This window comes from Cyprinodon tularosa, unplaced genomic scaffold, assembly GCF_016077235.1.
Source record: "Cyprinodon tularosa strain WSP-4 unplaced genomic scaffold, ASM1607723v1 ctg431, whole genome shotgun sequence".
Classification (NCBI taxonomy): Eukaryota; Metazoa; Chordata; class Actinopteri; order Cyprinodontiformes; family Cyprinodontidae; genus Cyprinodon; species Cyprinodon tularosa.
In genome coordinates, this window is record NW_024039154.1 from 564,148 (window position 1) to 586,006 (window position 21,859).

Sequence of the window (21,859 nt, forward strand, 5' to 3'; positions counted from 1 at the left end):
AAAACAAGCGATGGATTTTGTTATCTTCTTTGCCCGTTCACAATTATGTGGCAGTTTTTCAAAGTGGTGAAGTGTGTGCTGGTCGTGTTGGCACTGTCTTTACTGAATTATCCAATTCTACCAACAACTCTGGGTGATGTCATTCGAGATGAGAGCGGGGATTTGAAGTACTCCCGAAATACTTAACTTTACCGTTGCAATCTCTGCAAATCGCATGAGACATGTCAAGCCCTTTCTTACCCGGGCCGGGTTGAAGGTAAAATCCAAAGTGTTTCCAAATGGTTGCTTTTAAAGACCGCAGAGGCCGTTGAATTTCTTTTTCTTTGTCCTTCAGCGGCAACAAACACAGTAGCTCACACAACACTACACACCACTCTGTAGCCTGCTAGGCTAACGCTTTAATACATGTGCATAGCTCACGCCGCTTATTGGTTTCGCCAAACACTACGGTGCCTGATAAGGCACATCCGCACCCACAAAAAAAAAAAACGTTTTTTAAGAAAATGAGAATGGATTCTGAATCTTCAAATGTTAGAAACACGATCTTAGCTCAAATTTATTTTTTTCTTCACCCCTAGTTAAAATAATGCAATAGTTAAAAAAAAATTGCCCCAGACACTATTAATATATATAGACTGACAGTTGTCATCAATGTATTTCAGTGTAGCGGGGAATTACGCTGAAATTTGGCATTTTTTGCACTGATATTAGGGTGGTATGCTAATTTTCTATTAGTGTATCGGCCCTTTGACTGACATCTGAGCTCCTTCTCCAAAAGATCTTGCCAGTGCATTTCAGTGCAAAATCTGGTTTTGTTAAAAGATGTCAAATGTTGCTGAAAATGGGACAATAAACTGTTTTTTAATCAGCATAATGACAGTGGAAACTGTTTTAAAACACATCTGACATAAACCTTTTTTGAGGCCCTAGAGTCACTGCTATAAAAATCATGGACCTCTGGACTCTGTCATCGACTCGAACTCAGCTCGATTTCGCCTTCAGGCAGGTGAACACACGTGTTCTCTCCCCGCCATCGGACAGAGAGAGTAACCTTTGAAGTTTGATTCCCAAACGGCTGGTCAGCCAAGCCGAACCTGCTGATGGTCAGAGTGTTTCCTTTTGTTCCCTTCTTACCAATAAACACAGAATGTGACATCACCTGAATTTGAATGTCAACATAAGTTAGTTGTTAGGGTAATAAAGCTAAATTTGGAGATGGCTCATATGATGACGCACATGTGAATTTTATTTTTACTCTTTAATCTTCCTAAAAACATGTTTTGTTTTTTTCAGTCAGTGTACCAAATTAAGATGTATGTACTGTGACAGTCGATTAAAAACTTTTTGCCAATTACTACAACTTAGTGAAGTAATTCAATAAACAAGACAGCTATTGAAATAAAGGACAATGGCTAAAAATGACTTCATTAAATAGATAAAATGGCACTGACAGTCTAAACTTTCACAGAGACAGTATGCAACATCAGTTCATCAGAAACCTTTGGATGCATCCCTTGGCCATCACTTCTGAACCAAACCATTGAATCCTCTCATCAATATCCAGGTGTTCTGAGGAAGTAATGAATCTATACAAACTGCAGCTCTTGATGACTGTGGTTGGGTATCCCTTTATGAGCTTAAACAGCTATAAAATACTAGCTTTAACCAGCATCTCACGTGCTGTACTGAATCACTGGAAATGTTTAGAATAGGCCTAATTTCCAGCCGTCATTCATCAGCTGATAAAAATGTTGGATATCAACCCTTCACAGAAGGAATAATCTAATCAAATGAAAAATATTTAGATTAAAATGCGCTATTATCTTTAGTACCTTACATTGAACCTTTTGCACCGCTTTTCAGTGCTTTAAACGATCTCTATACACTTGCTTTAATGCACACTTCAGTGGAGCTGAAGAAGCTCTTTTATTATCAGCACTGACTTGATGGAATGAAAGGATGCTGCATTATCAGGGACGGTTGCCAAAGGCAGGAAGTGCATACCAGCAAGCCAAGCTGTCAGAACCACTCATGGAAACATTTATCATGAGGAACCAAACGGCACTGCAGCAAAACGCACTTAAACTTCAATTCTGTGTTATTGTTAAAAAGGGCTGAGACCACCACTTTTGAGTCATCCTTACTCAAGATGCACTTTCTTACACGACTATACATGCAATTGATTTATTTTTTTTCTGACTTATTTCATCTGGAAAGGGTTTATTCTTGTAATGAACAATAAAATAGGTGCACATTTACAGACAAGAAAAGGCACTTTCAGACTTCTATGACCAAAGGTTGCAGTAATGTGCAGAGGAAAGGTTACTGTAGTAGTTTGCTTGCACTGAAAACTATTGTTTACAACCAGGGATGTCAACAGCATCAGCTTCCGGGAGGACCTCGGGAGGGAGGCGGTGGGAAATTGTGGAGATCAGCAGAACTCTGTGACAAAGAGCTAACAAGCACACTAAACTGAGCCCAGCGGCTGAGGGCCTGATACATGTGAGAAGCAAACTGCTGTAAAAGCCAACACTGCTAAAAACAGAGGCAGTGAAATGTTGCAGGTGAAGCAAGAGGAAGCAAGGGAAATGCAGCCTCGTCGACTGTATTTTCACATACACCCTAGCGAGCAGCTGCATCCTACACAGCAGCAAGAGTAACAACTTTTGCTGCCGTGTAGATTTGGGCATAAAAGCCCAAATGTAAAATCTATTACTTAACTCACTTAACACAACAAGTTACATCCATTTCCATGTTTTTTGTTGGTCATACAATTTTTAAAACTCCAAAACTAGTGTGGCAAAGAGCTCGATAGAGCCTATACACAATTACTACAGAAAAAAGGTGATAATGTTCTGTAATGCAAGCTGACAACCATCATTTGACATTGTAGAAGAAGAGGCAGATGTTTTTTCTAAAATGCCAAGAGCATGAAAAAACAAAGCAAGAAAGACTATAACAGAGACCATTTCAATAAGACACAAAGGGATGTAATCGACAATAAATCCCCATGTCTGTTAGAAACCAAAACAGTCAGCTGATTGGGTTATGTGACGGCACGCTCAATTTTGCTGAGGTAGGTCTCTTGTAGTTCTGCACTGTGATGAGAAACTTTAGCTCATTTCCCACTTTAACAGTAAAACTCCAACCATGGAGTGTTGTCATCGCTAGCTGCAATTATATGGACACAAATAATCAGATTGAAGGCCTAATCAGATCAAAAATGTTTCATGTAAACATGTCAGACTACAGATTCTATCCGATTCGTTCCAATTGGGAAAGAAATTTCATTCTTTAAGAGATTTTATTTTGCTGATCGCCAATCTGATTGGTATCCATGTACACACTCCTTCAGATCTTTGGAGTAACATAATCTCCCCTGGGCATATGTGCAATGTTAGCATGACGTTTTTCTCTTTAGTAACCTTCCTCCACTGCCTCCTGGTTCTTGGTCAAGTAGGTGGAACTAAAGGTAATATACGCAAGAACTTGCCATCCTCCTCTATACCCCTGTAGCAAAGAAGTGTTAACAAAAGGAACTGAAGAAGGTGAAATCAGGTACCAAAGGTTGAGGATGAGCAGATCATTTTAGTTAGTGTTCATGTAAACAGAGATTTTAAAATTCTGTAGCTGGTGTGAATATGATTACCCAACAGCAAACTTTTAGGCCGTTATATATATACTGTAGATATAAAAAAAAAACATATTCTCTCTTATTAATTCTTCCAAATTCATCTTAGGTTAGCTTTACAGGTTGCAATGTCGCTGATTCTAGATATAGACCTCTCCTGGTATGCTTGAAGTTTCCGTTTTCTGAGAATTTTAAGCCAAAGATACAGATTTAGATTAGCAAAATCTAGCCCCAAATCTAGAGGTTGCATGTGTATTCTGCTTAAAATAAAAAGAAAGTTAAAACTGGTTACTACTGATTGCTGTTTTAAAACTACAGTCGCCAACCTGCAAGTAAACCTGTATGTAAAGATGTTGGCTGCAGGCTGCCTGCCAAAGCAGATAACCCGATTAAACAGACAATTGAAAGTTACCAGGTTTTACCCTATAGTGCTAAACAGCGTAGAATATCGACGGCCGTACCAACCCGGGGCAAGCTAAACAGTCACATAAAACCCATCTGACAAGCCACACACACATACACAAGAGGGAGCACACATAATAAAATAGCACTTTAATTGCAGTTGGTGCCAGCCACTGTTGCCATCATGTCAGTGGGGGAAGGGGGTCAAGTAAAATGGGTTGGGCTTTAGCCTCCAGCTCAAAGCCACGAGGATATTTCACATCCCAACCTGTGCAATAAGCTCCCCTCTGTTCCAAGTTCACAAACACATTCCAGGAAGCTTGGCCTGATCTTCTTGCAGGTATGTGGGATTCAAGGAGGGAGGAAGGCTTGATGTAACCCACCAGCTTCACTTCTCTCTTTCACTGTCAGTGTACATCAGATTGAGAACAGTAACCTCCTTATTCCCTAAAGGTGCAAACCTCACAGAGGAATTCATTCTTGTGGGGATGTCCACAGACTGTATCTCGGTGTCGTGAAACACACCGATAGCTTTATTTTATTTAGCCCAAAGAGCATGCTATTTAGCCCTCTGGTTTAACCTTTGATTTTAGAAAGACAGCTGCCAAGATAAAGCGATTACTTCATCCAGCCGAGGTTTTATTTAAATCCAGAGATTGCATTAATAGGTGTAGGAGAGGGTTAGCTTTAAAGGCTTAGGGGTAATAGTGATGTTGAAAGGTGTACGTGGATCAGGGACGACTGTTTCCTTGCACAGACACACGAAGGCCATCTCAATCACTTGACAACTGCCCCCTCATTGGAAAGAACTCTGTTACCAATGCTTTTCAGTGGTATAATAACTCAGCTAGGGCTGCAACTAACGATTATTTTAAAAATCGATGAATCGGACGATTATTTTTTCGATTAATCGATGAATCGGACAAAAAATATTTTTTATATTAACCTCTTTATTCCAAAATAAACATTTTAGACAGAACAAACAAGCACACAAGTACAGGTTGCTCGTTAACTGTACTGGTGCAATATGAAAAATAAATGTTTGTGTTAAAACTACGCAAACTCACATGAGAAATGTAGCTGTACATCCACAAAATATAGGCTACTTTGTTTCATAAAGCGCAAAAAAAGACATTTTTGTTTTTAAAAGCCCCTAAGGGGTTCAAACAAATTAGTTTTTTTAGACTAGAAGAGTTCTGCCTTTTAAGACAGGAAAGTATAGCAGTTAAAGTTGCTGCTTGAGAAAATACTGAACCATAGAGATATAAATAGCCCTGTGATTCAATTATAAATTGTATTTGGAATAAAAATGAGAGAACTAGGGGTGGTAAAACACACATCCTCCAAAGACAGATATTTACATGGGAATGTGGCAGATAATTAATTGACATATTACTGATCTTGCTGGATTTAATTCTGCTTTACTTCCATAAATTGCAGGATCTTCTTTACTTTAACTTTGCCAGAAGATTTAAACTTTAAAATCCTTGCCCTCATAATTTGCAAGTTAATTTATTTATAAAGAAAATATAAACGCTGCTTAAGCTAATTCAAATGAAATCAAAGGTAAAATAAGTAGCCAACCTTATCACTGTCTGTAACCTACTAACACGGTAAGGAAAGCATCAGATGAGCTACCTGAGAAACTAACGTTACGTTTCCCCACTTTAAAACCAAACAAACATGGTGGTTCCGTGCCATGTTAATTTCTTTTGAAAAAAGTTGCATGTTACGACTTTTTTCGCTTTACAAAGCGCAGGCTATTTTAATTATTGTGATCAATTTGCGCCATCAATCCCGGTGCATGCGCGCTTCATTTGCAGTCTGGACGCTGAGGCTGACTGCAGCGCTGAGAGGGACTCCTGCGGGAAAAGGCGGTTGGGGTGGGGGAGGCGCCCCACGGCAGAGTAGGAACGATACATGCTTTCACGTAAGAGTCTCCAAAAGCCGCCAGTGACACCGAAAAAAGTCGCCAGATTTGTCGCTAGAACGCTTTTTTGAAAAATAGTCGCTGGAGGGGTCTGAAAAGTCGCTGAGTTGGCAACACTGCACCTGCGGCGCTGACTCGCTCTGCCTTTTTTTTTTTTTCTTCCTCTTTCAGTCAAGAGGCAGTGATGACGGCGCGGCGGATGACGCAATAATCGCGCGACACAACTAATCGATGATGAAATTCGTTGCCAACGCTTTTAAAAGTCGATTTTTATCGATTTTATCGATTCGTTGTTGCAGCCCTAAACTCAGCTACTAATGAGCATGTCAACACAGAGTGATCAGCATTAGGCATGCATAGTATGTACAAATCCACAGTCAGGTTGAAATACTAGAAAATCGGTTCTTAGACATTTCTTGTAAAAAAAAAAAAAAAACATGAAAAAACCCAGAAGATAGTGTGTTTTCCAGGAAACATTATACCGACAGGAGTCATTTAGCAAGACAAGGACTTTTTTACCGTTTATGTCAAAAAAAAAACACCAATCAGCCAGAGATCTGAACCTGTCATCAGCAGGTCAAAAACTATATAATAGTTTTTCCCCCCCTGCATGATTATTATAACCACAGAAACTAAGGACTTCCAAAGTATGTAATCTCTAAATAAATAAGTTAACAGTATGCACTTTGATTAACTTTTTGATTGGACTAAAAAAATCAGGAAACAGGACAAGATGTTTCTATTGATATTAGGTGCAATAATCCTTTAAAAAACCTAATTAAATTGATTAAAATCTTAAAATGTAATTCTTAAAGCTAGATAGAATTATCAGTGTATTTCTAATAAAAGCCTTATTATCTAATGACGCTGCATCCGTTCTTGATAGGTTGAAGGATACAGTTTTATCATGAAATACTTAAGTGATCTATTGATATTAAATCATTGTCCAGCCTTATTCTGGATATTAGTGATTAAGTTTGCTCACTTTCACTACTTCTGATTCTTGGGACATAATAAAAAATTCTGCTTATTGTTGTGTTACATTTTGTTAACAACCTTGAACCCTACAATAAACAATTATGATGGTTCTCTTATGAGCAATCAATAAAGCAGAAAGCTGCTTCAGGGTTCATTTTAGTAACACAAGGGCGGCAGGGAGGGACGATGATGTCATGTGGGAACTATCAGAAGATCCTCCTTTATTGCTCATGAACTGTTTGAGAAAAGCTTTCAGACAAAAACAAAGGTATTTCAGTTAACAATTGATAAATGAATTGAACTAAAAGTTGATTAAGCTTATCGGGAAACTAATTATTGACAAGCAGACAAAACAAAAAGTTTTACAATTTAGTCAAGAGGCTCTTTCCATTTACATTAGGGCCTAAAGTTTTTTTTACTACGCTGAATTAAAAAAAAATACATAGTACATCATTATAAGTTAAAAAATTTATTTTGCCAGCCATATTGAATAATCGCCACATAAACCAAAAAAATCCTTTCTTACCCCTTATTAAGCTAAACATATTTAGAAGATATAAAAACACAAGAATCTAATAGGGTACTAAATAAAGGGCAAATAAATATGTGAAACACATGATTTACAGCGGAGGTCTTCAACAGGGGGTCTGGGGCCCCTAGGGGGTCCACGGAGGTACTGCATGGGGGTCCCAAAAGTTTTGGTTGTTAAGATTTGTTTTGTTTTTTTATTATTCCCCCTGAAATTTTTTCTTTAAATACACAATAACATCAATTAAACACACTGTAGTAAACATATAAATGGAGGCAGAAGATGTCTTTCAGTCATCAATGCACACATTCGGCATCACACAGGAGCTCTTTCAAGCTGGGCACCATTTCATTCAAAACACCTGTCCCATCAACCAGGAATCCGAATCAGAAATACTTTAATAATCCCAGAAAGAAATTACTTTCGTTACCTTAGTCCATATGTAATAGAGTGACTATACGACCAGTTTGATATAACACAATTTCATACAATGTATATAATTGAGCGGTCTCTGCTCCATCTTGCCATCTGTTTGGGGGTCCTTGGCCTGGAAAACGTTGAAGACCCCTGATTTACAGTGTACAGAGATGTAAAACTGTCACTCCGACATGCTCTCAGACCATTTGCCTCTTTGTTTAAATGAAGCAGATGGTATATGTGATGTAGCTCTGTTTTTAGTGTAATCAGTGCTATTAGCAGAGTCTTTAAGTAGGGGCCTAAATGGTCGCTATTTAGGGGACAAGGAGTTTATCGAATGGCAATATTTACAAACAGAACAGCAAAAAGTCTGTCTGCAGCCTTGTTTCAATCAAAAAGTGAAAATATTACTGGACCAGACTCTAGTAGGTTAATTCAGGTTTCTGCTTGTCACTAACCGGTCCATCCTGGAAGCACAATCTATTCTGAGAATGTGATATCAGCTCATTTGCGCATCTAGATATACATCCAGGTCGCCCTCGATTGTATTTTGTTAAAAAGACCTAAATGATGTTTTCCCTCCCCAAAAATAGTAAACGTGCTAAAACATAATGTGTTAAAGGTTAATAATGTATCTCCTGAGAAAATAAATGCCTCAAAATCCTTTCTTTTTTATCACTCATCTCTGCCTGATCTGCACAGGAGATGGGATCCTACACAACTTCTGGTGGCTAACTTTTTCAGCTTTGGATTTAAACATAAATCTAGTCTTTTTGAGTTTTATGTTTTCGTTTCGTTTAACGGTGTGGTATATAGTGCGTAATCTAAAGAAAGAAACAACTAAAATGCAGATTAACACGGTTTAATCGTGTTTTGCTGGACTGCTCTGAGCATGTCCCATCATGACGTAATAGAAGCAGTTTAATGAAGAAATTGTAAAAAACATCAAAATTGTCTCACAAAAGTAATAAAACATTTTTAAAGACGTGTATTAGCATTCTTTGGTGAGTTAAACATAGAAATAAGTAATTTTAGCACCATCATTACATTCTTTATGGACACCCGGTAGTGACACTGCTCCAGCATTCCTTCTACTGTAATTACCAGTAAGACTTTATTTAAGAATAAACTGCAGCGCCCCTAGTGGACGGCGGTGACATCAAAACACAGGGAAATTCTCTCTAAGCCTATGTCATCAAATAATCAGATGGAACAATTTTTTGTCTAACAAAACAATGATTGACAGTTAATTGTAAGCTGATTAGTTGTTTACATTCGTAATTTCAGTGCATCCTGTTTGTTGACACATTTATAAACAGTAAATGAGGAAGTTCCTAGTTCTTGTGTTAAATGAAACCCACCTCAGGCAATCAGTGAAAAAATACATTCTGATTTGTTGATTTCTAAAACTCAAATAACTGATGGCAGTTTCTTTTGATTACCTCTAAAGGCTGCTATAGTAACACCAGAAGCAAACAACCATAGTTTGATAAACCTGACCCTAGAAGGTCTAATAATTGATGTGTGTGTGCAGACATTACCTGTCAGTCGAGCTGAACTGTGTGTCACTCATTGGGCTTCCGGTTCTAGATTTGCAGAAAATTATATCCCATTAACATTTTCCAGAGCTTGGTGACCTGACTTCCTGGAGTATCCTTCTCTGGCATTCGTCTGTAAAGTAGGCGAGGATTTTGTAGATGATGCTCAGAATCAGCTCCCTTTGGGAAATCCTGGCTGTTTGCAAGGCAGGTCCCACGATTAGATAAAAAAAGAACTAAAATAAAAAGATAAAACACTGACAGGTGGTCCTGTTTACAGGTAATCCTCGTCCAAACCAAAACAGCAGCAGTGACCTTACAGTGTCGAGATTTATTTTATTTTTTAACAGCAATAATAATTATAAAAAAAAAAAATCCAGCTTGCACAACTTGCCGTGCAAATGTGAACTCGTTGGGTAAATCTTTTTTTTTTTTATTCACATCCCCAAATGTTCCGCCGGTGTAGAAAACGTGTAAACAATCCAGACACCCTTCGGCCCAGCGATGTAGTCCGTCTGCCACCACCCCTCGCTTCGATTACGAGTTGGCCTCGGTGCCTAAATGATCTTTAAAGATGCTGGAAATTCCTGCAGTCCCATTCGGTATTCCCTTTTTTTCCCCCAAGAAATGCCTGCCTGTGGCTGCGGGGTCGACTCTCCCTCGATCATGAGAATCGCTCAGTAGCGAGTATAGCGCGTTAACAAGTTAGCAAAAAGCAACTGCGGCTAAATGTTGAGATTTAAAAACAAAAAGAAAACAAAAGCGGCTTAAGGTGATCATATTCATATACAAATGAAATGAAATGCGGTTGTTTTCCTGAAATCATTTCTCATGGTAGTAAGAAGTAATCTCGACTGCTAACATCAAGCACAACAGATGAGCCCTTTCAGCAAAAAGAAAAAAAAACTTTGCTTCGTGTGAGCTCTTGCTCCAAACTAAGCAAACTCCTGTTCACTGTGAGACGAGCGAGCCGCGACGGAAAATATGTAACAACACCTCTCCTGAGTCCCGAGTAGCTCGTCTCGGTGCTGCAAAGTCTCCCAGGAGCAAAGAGAAAACCCAGCAGAGTCGGTTAGCACCGCGCTACGTCGCTTCTTGACTCCATGTTTCCAGAATTCAGCTTGTTTCTCGGCAGAATCCCCCCTCCTCCTCCCTCCGTGGATGAGAACGGGTTAGCTTCGCGACCAGCTAACGGGACACTAACAGTCGCTCCTCTGTGAAATTAAAAAGCCACACAAAGCTTCCGAAGGGGACTAAAAGTTTGGGTAAACGTGAAAAAAGGCGCTGTTTTCCGATGATAGACGGAGCTTGTGAAAGAGCATAACTTGAGGAAAGATAGAGAGAGAAGAAATCCCACTTTCCGCCGCTAGCAACGCCCTAGCCTGCTACCAGTTGGAGTCCAGTAGCGCTTCCACTGACCACTTCCGGCTGGAGAATATGGGAAAATATTACGACGTTACAAACCATCGCCATAAGATTGCCTAAGCGACTACTATTGGTGCGGCTATGAGTAATAACAATGTAATATCAGTTTCCATATTATATAAATCATTCCTCCTAAAGGCCTTAAGGCATTGATAAAAGGCAGGCTGAATATATGTGTAACTGTTCTCCAAAAAGAAGGGTTTTAATACTACAATTCAGTGACGTAGATTTTAAAAAACAGGCTTCATAAAAATAATTATTTTATGCATTTATTTTTTGCATGCTTTTGTACGGAAGATGATTAGGGCCACTGAATAAAGTTAAAAGTTAACTGATTTTTACATTTCATTTCAGTATGAGAGAAAAAAGTCACAATTCTGACTTAAATCTCCGAATTCTGACTTTAATCTCAGAATTCTGACTTTAATATTAGAATTATGACTGAATTCTGACAGCTAACAAACATGTTAGCATCAAGCCGTAGCTATGTCTGTTTTAAAAACTAAACTAGCTCTCTTGTTTTAATCACTTTCTGCTCTTCCATTAATGAAATAGCATCACTGGGAACCCCCCAGGCACATAAAAAGTCGCCTAATTCCATAATTTTCCACCAATGTGTTACTGGCCCTCCCAAACAACTCACATCTTTGTCGGTGAAGCTGAGTGCTCCCACATCTCTTCTTTCATGGTGCCCATCTACATTAAGATCCAAAATTCTGAGATTAAAGTCAGAATTCTGAGATAAAAGTCAGGATTCTGACTTTTTTCTCATATTAAACTGAATTTTTTTTTTTTTGGCCCTAATCCTCTTCCGTACTTTTGACATGATAAAGGAATCTATATTTAAATGTGTCCATGTTGTTGTTTTTTTTTAGTTTTGTTGGAAAAAGTTAATCTTTTAGAGCAAGCATTTGATTTAGTATACTGTTATTAGCATTTTAAATTCCTGTAAACTTATGGAAAAATAAAGGATGTTTTGAAAAATGCAACTTTTTTTTTCTCATGAAAATGAAGAGGGAAAAAAAAGATCTGGTCTGATTTACTATATAAAATCTGAGATTTTATTTTTAGCCATATCGCTAAAAAAAATAAAATAAAGTTTATTGTTTTATTTTCACAAATATATTATATTAAGTAGCCTACAAGCTTGTTCCTTTTTTTTTTATTAATTTTAATATAAACAAGCTGAGTAAAATTATCTTAATAATTACAATTTAATTAGATGAATAAAGCATATTTTAAAAACTGGTTGTAGTTGAACTAATTTATAAATCTATCTCTAAACAGTCAAGTTTACATTTCTATTCAGAAATAAAGATTGATATCTACCAAGAATAACATTTAAATGTAAAAAATGTTCACAAAAGTTTATATTTTTCCCATCCTAACAGTTAAGTTAGTACAATAATAAAAAAAAAATGTACTTTTTCTTTACTCCTATCAAACTGATCACATTTAAAACATTAAAATGGCATGCAGATAATTTAAAATAGAAATAAACATGAGTTTCAGTATTATGCTTGAAAAATATTCAAACTGAATATATGTAAACAGTTATTCAGCATACACTGGTTTTATGCTTAAAGAAAATGGCAACTTTAGTGCTTATAATACTTTTAGAAAATAAACTAGACTTGACAATTAGTGTCTGCAAAACATCTGGAACAAGAGAGTATTATATAGCTCTACCACTTCTCCTTTGAGGGGGTCAACCTCACTCAAATTTAAAGCAATAATGCGAAGCTCAAAGATGACAGGGAAGACTCCAATTGATCTTAAGGTTTAGTTCAGCATCCAAGTCAAAACACTGTAAAAAACAATTGTTAAATGAATTTTACAAGAGCAACAAAAAACAACTTTTTCTGTGCTTGTGCACGTCAATAGGATATGCCTACGTTTTCTCTAAATATTCAAATTCTTAACAAAATCCAATTGTCTTCCCTCATGTTACTCAGACGCATGACCTCATCTACTTACCTGACCAAATGGACTTAACTCAGGTAGCGGTTAGACCATTCATTAAGAGTGACAGTAGTAAACCCAGTTGAAAAGCCCAAAGATCATCATCTATTATGACAAAAAAGATGTGATGCAGTATGACTGTATTTGTCCCGTAAACAGTAATCAAGCCTGCAGCAGATGCGTGTAAATGTCACTTTTTCAATGCTTGCTGAATAAGGGCAATTATAATCAATTAAGATTAATTCAGCAACATTAAATCATACAGAGTAGGATTTTTGGTGTATTCTGGTGTATTCAAGAAAATATAATCCAAATGCAGAATGCTTTTTGAAAAATATATCAGTATGCTTAATGAAAATTATAATTTTTATAAATATTTAAAACCAGTTATTGTGATGGTTTTCTGTTTTTTCTTTTCAAGGTTACTTGAAAGCAGCAAACAGATATCAAAAATATATATTGTAACAATTCAAAATAGACATAACAGGAAATATTGTGCAGTTATAAAAAAATATTAGTGAAGAAAAAATCTTTTAGAGGATCTACAAGAACACTCACCAATATTTTTTTCCATGTGTGCTCATGAGAAAAATCTGTATTTAAAACTAGAAATTCAGAATTTTTGGCCCATCCTTGACTAGAAAAACACAGAGGTAAGGCTTAGAAGTAATGTAAAGGTAAAAAGGGATTGTGCCTAAATCTTTTACTTGTTGAGTGCATCTCGATACGCTGCATTTTCGTAGATAATGTTAAAAAAGGGATTAAATTAAGCCAATTTCAGCTGGAATTTCAGCTTTTTTACTACATGCATAAAAAAAAAAATTTTAAATTTTTGAAAGACTGTCCTGAATGGAAAAAAAAAAAAAAATCAACGTCCCAGTTTGTATTTGTGCCCTCAAGAGGATCAGAGTAAGTGAAACGTAAATGGAATGGCACCATCATGTGGACACTTGTTGTAACTTCAGTCCATATTAACATATCAGATGCTGGTTCACTTGCAATTGATTTTCCTTAATAGACATTTTTTTTTATTCTAAATAAGGAATAAAAAGATATAATAGGATCTGTCAACAATGTTCTCATTGTACAGTCTATTGTCGGAGCGTTTAGACTACAGCACAAGAGTAAAACAAAAACAAAGGGCAGTGCATTTAGATAAGGCACAGAGCAGTTATGTTTGTACCTTTGACAGAGGCAGTTTGTAAAGTTTAATAATGTGTGATATTATCAGGAGACAAACAAACGAGCTACTTTTTAACAAACAGCAGCAATGCAACAGAATAGTTCATGATTATATTCCTCAGAACAAAGATAACAATTTTTAACAACATCTATGCCTATGGCTCGTTTACCTTCCTTGGCATGGGACAGTGCTGTACGCTCAGAACTTATATTATATCCCATATCTTGTATTTTGCAGACAGAAGCTGCTTCTTGTAAAGATTCACCAACAGAGCGGAGGTGTTAAAAAGTAACTGAAATCAAATTCTGACACATGGTTTGCAATAATTTCAACTATTGGCAAACAATAAAGAAACCTGACGTTTAAACAAATATTCAGTGCAAATGAACTGGAACATATTAGAACAAAATACTATTTGTCCAAATTAGCTATCCTGTTTTGCTTCATTGCAACTAAAAACTGTTTTCAAAAGACGTTTAGGAATAAAACTTCAAAAAATATTTCAGGGTGATTCTCCCTTATACTTCACCTGCTTTTTGTCTAAGTACCCAGCATTGTCAGTGTAAAACTATGTTACAAACATTTCTCTGCACATGAAAAAAAGTTATCTGAAGGTTTTGCTCTGGATTGATGTTTGAAACTTGACTGCTTCTATAAAAGTGCTTTGGTTTTCAGTGATCATTACGAATGTGTTGTTTGCACCATTGAAGTAACAGTTTTCTGGTACAAAGAAGTTTAAATAAACTTAAGTTCTTACAAAATACACACATTTTAGACTTCAATAAATGGTAAACAAGACCCTTTTATCAATCTATCAGTGCAGGAATTTGATCTTCCTGTATAAGAACTATTGAAGTCTACAGTAAAAAACTGATATGAAGTCAGGTACACAGATTTTATCTAAAGACTCAGATGCCAGTTAGTCCATCTTCCCATCATGACCATTAGCTGTGACCATCTCCTTTCGGACTCTCTGTTTTTGCCAACTCTTGCTCTTCCGTATTGTGAAGCGAACAATGTCCACCATGAAGGCCCAGGACAGAGCATACATGGCCACTCCTCCACACTTGATGAAGAATCTGGGTCTTGGGGAGATCAGCTCACAGTACAGCATTGTGCCTCCCACAAAGATTCGCATCACAACAAACAGCAGCACGAACAGGACGTCCACAGCGTCCCCGAGCCGAGTCTCGTAGTGTCCCGTCTGCTTGAGGAACCAGCGTGTTTGCAAGAGGGGGTTGGTGATTTCGCTGCCGAAGAGAACAGCGCAACCCTCGATGCCAGACTCGCCCAACCACAGGGTCAGCAGGATTCCCAGGATGCTCATGGTGTGGTGGGCCAGCATGACGGCTCCCTCAGTGCGGAAGAACACACACCAGGCCATGTCAAAGATGAAGTAGCCCAAACTGATCATCAAGGCACTTATCTGTAGAGGGGTGTTCTTGGTGCCTGACATCAAGAAACAGATCATTACAAATAATTATCACTTGTAAAAGGAACTAATTAAATCTGAGGGAGAAAAAAAGCTATATTTAGCTTTAACATTTTGCAAAGAGAACACCATATTGGTTTCCTACCTGGGTAAGTGAACGGCCACGGTCCATCTACGTATCCTATGTACGCTGTGATGCAAACCGCAACGATGCCATGCACCAGAGTGACGAGGCGACAGTTCCATTCGTAGCTCCTGGACCCGTTGATGGTGCACAAAATGAAGTAAAAAGATGCCCAGCAGCACAGACAGAGAAGTGCAAAAACTACAAGCAGTTCCATCGTTTCGACTGAAGACAAAACCCAAAAGAAAATGCTGGGAAAAAAAAAATACAGAGACTAAATAAGCATTTATCCTCCTTTAAATGACTTAGCAATGGCAGCAAACAATGCAAGAAGGCAGATGTCACCCTCTGTAATATCACTTACAGTAGCGAGGGGCAGAAATGCCATCCAAAGGCTTGAACTGTGCAGCCTTTGTAAATCACCAACAAGTAGCCTTTGCTTGAACTATAATAGTACTATAGTCAGGAGGCTGAGGGTCTGATGGGGTGAGGGGGACGTCTCTGCTCCTGCTGTGACGTTTGTGCTAGGTGGTGAGACCATTGGAGATGGACAGAACCACCCTCTAAGGAGGAGAACAAGATGTTCACTAAACTGGGGGCCTTAGAAGCTGCTTTCCAAACGGGCAGAGAGGTTACCAGGCAAAGAGCCTCAGACAGGATCCCATGAGGAAAATAAAATCTCTTGGCTGCTGTCTAATGACATTTGAACTTTAAAAAACAGTATAAATCATCCAAAACAAAACTGTTTCTATCTTGTTTGGTCTGGATCTAATAGTCACACACCAGACAATTTTTTTTTGATTATTTTATATTGCTAGTGTTTAGTTTGCTTTCTCATTAAAAACTGATTTATTAATAAAAACAGAACAAATGTTGCTGGAACCACAAAATATAATTATAAAATACATTTTTTTCATTACAACCAATAAAATCTATTAATGTCTAATCAACATGTAGCAGGGAATAACTGTGCAATGACACTGATTAGATTTTAAGATCATTGAGACAAAAAAAAAAAGCATAAAAGTTTTTAAGAAGTCTACAACAGGGTTGGGTTATTAAACAATATCTTAAGTTTCATTATATCCTATAGATTATGACGCAACGGGAAACATACTGAGACAGACTGAGACTCCATGGTGACTGTGAGGAGTAAAATGCATCTAAACTCTTAGACATTGGTTAATAGCACACATCTTTTTTTTTTTTCCAGCTGATTTTTTATTGTCATTACACTGTCACAAGTACAGAGCAACAAAATTCACTCTCTGCTGCCCTTAGAGAGCAGTGGGCTGCCATTGTGTGGTTCCCAGGGAGCAGTGTGGGGTTTAGAGTCCTTGCTCAGGGACCCAGAGTGTCAGTTTGTGAGAGTGGGACTTGAACTAAGATCCTCTGGATTCCAAGTGCAATGCACCAACCACTAGGCCACCACTCCCTCTACTGTTGCTACCTTTTTTCCCCCTCTGAGCAATCTCTGTGATCAAATGCTGATATCAGGTCTATGTTGGTGTCAGTCAGTACTTTAAGCTGCATTAACAGCATAATATTAATATCCAAAAAGACAGGATCCTCCTGGTGAAGTTGGTGGTGGCAGCATCTTATTGTTGGGATGCTTTTCCAAAGCAAAAGTTAGAGTTAATAGTTGGAAGAAAGTGTGTTGCAAAGGACCTGCGATTGGAGAGGTTTACCTTCCAGCAGGACAATAACCTTAAACCAAAAGCCATATTGACTGTGGAATGGTTTATTTTAAAGCATACGGCACTGCAGAATGGTCCAAAACAAAAAAATCCACTAGAGGATTAGATTTTTTCAGTCTCTAAAAGTAAAAAGATCGTTTAGACAAGCTGTTTTAGAAAGTTTTGTTGTTCAAAATGTATATTTTTCCTTCTGTTTCACAAGATGCACCATTTCCTGTTTGTGTTTCGCACAAAATCCCAATCAGTATGTGGTTGTAACATATGAGAAAGTTAAATACTTCTGCAAGGCGTTGTTAATAATAGGCAAAAAAACTGCTATAGATCTACCCAAGATATAGAATACATTTAATTTATGCTGCACTTTTCATCAAGAAGACCTCAAAGTACTACAAAAAAGAAAAGCATAAAAAAAATACATAAAAAATACAAATATATTTGGATAATCTCATTTGGTCTGTATAGCAATTCTCCCATTTACAGGCACAACCCACAGAGATGTATTATTGTTAAATAAACAGGTTAAATAGAATCTAACTACCTGCAACTACAAAACATTTGTTGATGTTTCAATTTTTTTTTGTAGACACAAATGAATGCTACGTGTTGTAAAATTATATGTCAATTACAGGTCATGGAGGACTAATAATTATGTTTAAAGAAATTAGATCCTGCCTAAGTAAAAAAAAACTAAACAAGAAGCTTCCTACATTTAATCATATGTATATGTAATGACATAATAGCCATGAGATGGAGCCAACGAACGAAGAGAAATGGAACAAATATTGTTTTTCTAGTTATATCAGCTGCTCAAAGCATCTGTTATTAGAGCCACACTAACTGAGTCGCACACATTCATACAAACATACGCACATCTGGTGGATCTGTGCCCAGAGGCACATTGAAATGTGGAAGGAGAAAGCAGCAGTCAAACCCACAACTTGCAAGAGACAATCACCCCTAAGGGCACAATGTTTCTATGCAATGATTTATATTGTTTTATTAGGTTGGACTCAAACAATTATCTCATCTCTACATTCCGGGGTTTTTCAATGGAGATAAAACCAAATAGATCTTACGGGTGGTCTAACTTGAGCAATAATGTCTTTTGCAGTTTCCATAACTTCCTAACTGCATTCGCTTTTTTCCCCCACGAAATGTCAATGTGAAAAATGTCAAAATTTAAATTTTTTCACATATGATGAAAATGTTTTAATGGTTATCGCATTTGCTGTCAGACTTTAAGACACAAAAAAGGATTAAATTTATGAAGCAGATATTTTCAAAGTGGTTAGGCTTTTAGATTTGTAATCAGCAAAGAACAAGATGAACTGAAACTGGATGGACGGATAAAAGAAACAGTAATGGTTTTCTCAAACCTGGGACGTACTTAATTAAAACTTCACACTTTTCCACACGGAGAAAGAACCATTTTGTCTCGGTACATCACATCCCTCTCTGAATATTCTGTTAGTCCTTACCCTAGAGAGGACAATTGATGTTATAAATATGTAATTTAGTTCACCAAGCTTTTTTTTGTTTGTTTGTCTTATCCACTAGAACAAGATAAAGATATAAGTTAAGATTAACTTTATTTTCCCAAAGGAAATTTGATTTGGGTACAGACTGCTACATAGTCCAAACTATGTGTCACACTGCATTCACACATAAAAACGCAGTTATAAAAAAATATATATAAAAAAAATCCATTATAAGTAAATAAATAAATACATATATACATAAGGAAGCATGTTACATTATTACATTCCCAATAAAAAAAATTTGAAAAAAAAAGTATAAAAACCCTTCTTTAAAAAAAATCTGTTATGTGAGATAATAAATGCATTCCACAATTTCTTCAAATCAAAGAATCTTTATCTCCTTTAATGTTTTCAGCCTATTCATCAGTTGTCCCAGACAGACATGTACTTAAGTCTGTATTTAATATTAAATATAAAGATATAAATAAAATATAAAAAAAACATCAGTTTCCAAAAATGCGACCCCATCTTGACCTGTAGAAATCTAACAGCTATATTTAAAGCTGGATAAAAACACTTGAGGTGTTGAGAACATGCCGTTTCCATGACAACCTAATGGAAGACCGGATTTAGTGACAAACTGAAGTAAAATTAAAGGCTTCTTTTTTTCACCTTAGCGGTAAAAATTGTGCAGCAGTCGCTGACGTCCGCTGGTAGAGAGGAGAATTAACTGGAACTAGTCATTAGGATGCTTTTTCAACCTGATCCCCGGGTGGTTTGGATAGCAAGCTAACCAGCTGTAGCAGGCTAACGTTACACAGAATATGAAGCGCTTTCTTCTGCTTTAGCAAACATACAAAATGTGATTACCTTTTTGTTAAGCATCAGGCGGTCTCTGTGGTCCCATTCAGCTCGCTGCTGATGTTTTCTACGGCAGACTGGTATAAAACATTAGCTGCTATTTGCTGTCCTTTATGCTGCTCTGTTGGCAACAGCCCTCATCAGCATCCTCTGGTTCTTATTGAGTACTAAAAATATACTGCGTGGGATTTGACATAAAATTAGGTTGGGTGCTCCGAATACAAATTATCGAACCACAGCATGTTAAAAGATGATTGCAGGATTTTTGAATATATCACAAAAACGTTTTTTTTTAATCCCCGGACTGGCAAGAACTTAAATCAATTTCTCAGAACTACGCTGACACCTTGTGGTCAACAGGTTGAATTGCAACCTAAGTGGAGAAATCAATTCAAAAATCTCCTCATTCCCCTTAGAGGGCCTCCGAATGATCATGCCTGCCCACTGACAACCTCACTGTCACCATCTACAAGCAGGGTAAAAGTAAATAACCCCTCAGGTTTGTTACCAAGAAAAAGCAATCAAACAGTTCGACAATTAGTCAATAGTTAATCATTTCACTCACAAAAATTACTAAAGTTAGAAGAAATTAACAAGTCATGCAAAGAAAGTAAGGACCAGATGGGCAGTGAAAAGATAAGGGTTAGTAATGATTAGAGATGCAAATGTATCAGTTTGTGCCTAGGCAGTTTTTAAAATGGCATTGTATACAGATAAAAACAAAAAGATAAAAACAGGAGGCTGAAAAACCCAGGGTCAGGTCACAGAATTGTTTTTAATTCTCCAGCCTGTTTATAAAAGCTGACCCAGCTATCTGCTGCTCCGGTTTTGTCAGGGCCTCTGAGCAATATGTTTGATAGGATTACTCTTCTGTTATGTCCCCAGAGCTCCTTCTAAATCCTGTAAAAAATGCAAATCATATTGTGACATCAAAAACTATTCTAGATCATTTCGAAATGCACCATACACACCCTACCTTACATGCATTCCACATATAGGACAGACAGGCCACATAAAGTTTGTTTAATCCATTAGTATCAATTTTGATCGATCTTCATGGTGGAATTTTCCCCAATTTCAACAAAAATCATAATTTCTTCATTAGTCCGGTCTTAAGACCTCTGCAACAGTGCTTTTCAGCCTAATTTTAGGATATCGTTAAACTACATGTGCACATTTATAGAAACCCAAGATGTATTTGCTCATGTTAGACATCAAAATAAGTTTTCACACCCAATGGTTTCTATAGCCCCTCTGAGCAATTTCTCTGTCCTCAGATGTATAAAAAGCTTCAGCTCACTTCAGAAAATCACAACACAGCCAAAGTGTTTTAACATTAAAAACACTGGAGACATTTTGTAAGGAATCTCCTAACCTTTTTGTTGTTGCTGCTGCAGGCTGTGGAGTTTTTTCCGTCGGAGGCTCTGTTGTTTTGCTTCCAGGTCACGGGTGGAAATGCCAATTGTTAAATATGGATGTAAGGTCCCCCTATAGACAGATGCGCCTCGGAACTTCCCTATCGGTTCTTTACCTGGGAGCAAGTTATTTACTACTCTTAACTCAAACTGGGTAAAACCATATAAAAAGGACTATAAAAACAGGAGTAAAAAAGTTTATTCCAGGTCAGGTTGTTACAGGACAGAGAGATTGCTTGGAGGTAGCACAGCTGTGGGCTCAAAAAACGTCAGCGAGCATCCGGCAAAGGCTGAGCCCCAAACAAGGTCATCTCCTCCTTCTTATACCTCATGGGTCCATGTTTTGCATCAGGTGGAAGCTTAGCTGTCCATATCAGAAAATGACACGTCATCCATGACCTGACCCTTCATGCATCTTGCCTCTTTACCCCAGGATTACACATAGCTCTCCTTTATCAGTCCAGCCCCAAGATGTGCCCATATGCTGTGTATTTTTAAAGACGCAAAGGCTGCCCTGATTAGATGGCCTCCGTACACACAGTGACATCCACCATGTGAAGGAAGGCCTTCTACTCTGTCTAATCTGGCTAACAAAGTAACAATACACATGATGTATGAAGAATAAACCTAATAGTGGCTTTAACAAACAAAAGAAACACTTGTGAATTTTGTCGATTAATAATAATAAAGGGGAAAAAAAATCTTGTTCCTTTAAATGGAAATTTTACAAATAAAAGCAACCCTATCGTTATATATACATTTTCATAAAAATAAAACTTTTTCTTTATGTTTTTTCCTCAAAATTAATTCAATTTCTTTTTGTTAAACTGAATTGTATAATTTATACACAATAACTG

At 37.3% G+C, this 21,859-nt stretch overlaps 2 protein-coding genes across 4 annotated transcripts in view; both read right to left on the bottom strand.

Annotated features, from left to right (window-relative positions):
• arhgef12a (Rho guanine nucleotide exchange factor (GEF) 12a) overlaps positions 1-10,838 on the bottom strand; it is a 75,033-nt gene extending 64,195 nt beyond the window's left edge. Inside the window, exon 1 of one of the 2 annotated variants that reach the window (XM_038299619.1) lies at positions 9,429-10,838. In XM_038299619.1, the coding sequence (XP_038155547.1) occupies positions 9,429-9,460 (32 nt within the window). In that variant the 5' untranslated portion in view covers positions 9,461-10,838. The remainder of the gene's footprint in view (positions 1-9,428) is intronic. The other variant, XM_038299620.1, reaches the window with a different exon arrangement.
• Positions 10,839-14,539: 3,701 nt separating this feature from the next.
• tlcd5a (TLC domain containing 5a) lies at positions 14,540-19,902 on the bottom strand. 2 transcript variants are annotated; one of them, XM_038299618.1, is made up of 4 exons: positions 19,597-19,902; positions 15,916-16,114; positions 15,573-15,802; positions 14,540-15,444 (listed from the first exon to the last, which is right to left on the bottom strand). In XM_038299618.1, exons 3-4 carry the CDS (start codon positions 15,766-15,768, stop codon positions 14,915-14,917), a joined length of 726 nt encoding a protein of 241 aa, XP_038155546.1. In that variant the 5' UTR covers positions 15,769-15,802; positions 15,916-16,114; positions 19,597-19,902; the 3' UTR covers positions 14,540-14,914. The 2 variants fall into 2 exon arrangements, with proteins under 2 accessions (XP_038155546.1, XP_038155545.1); XM_038299617.1 differs by lacking the exon at positions 15,916-16,114 and having other exon boundaries at positions 19,597-19,901.
• Positions 19,903-21,859: the final 1,957 nt, after the last annotated feature.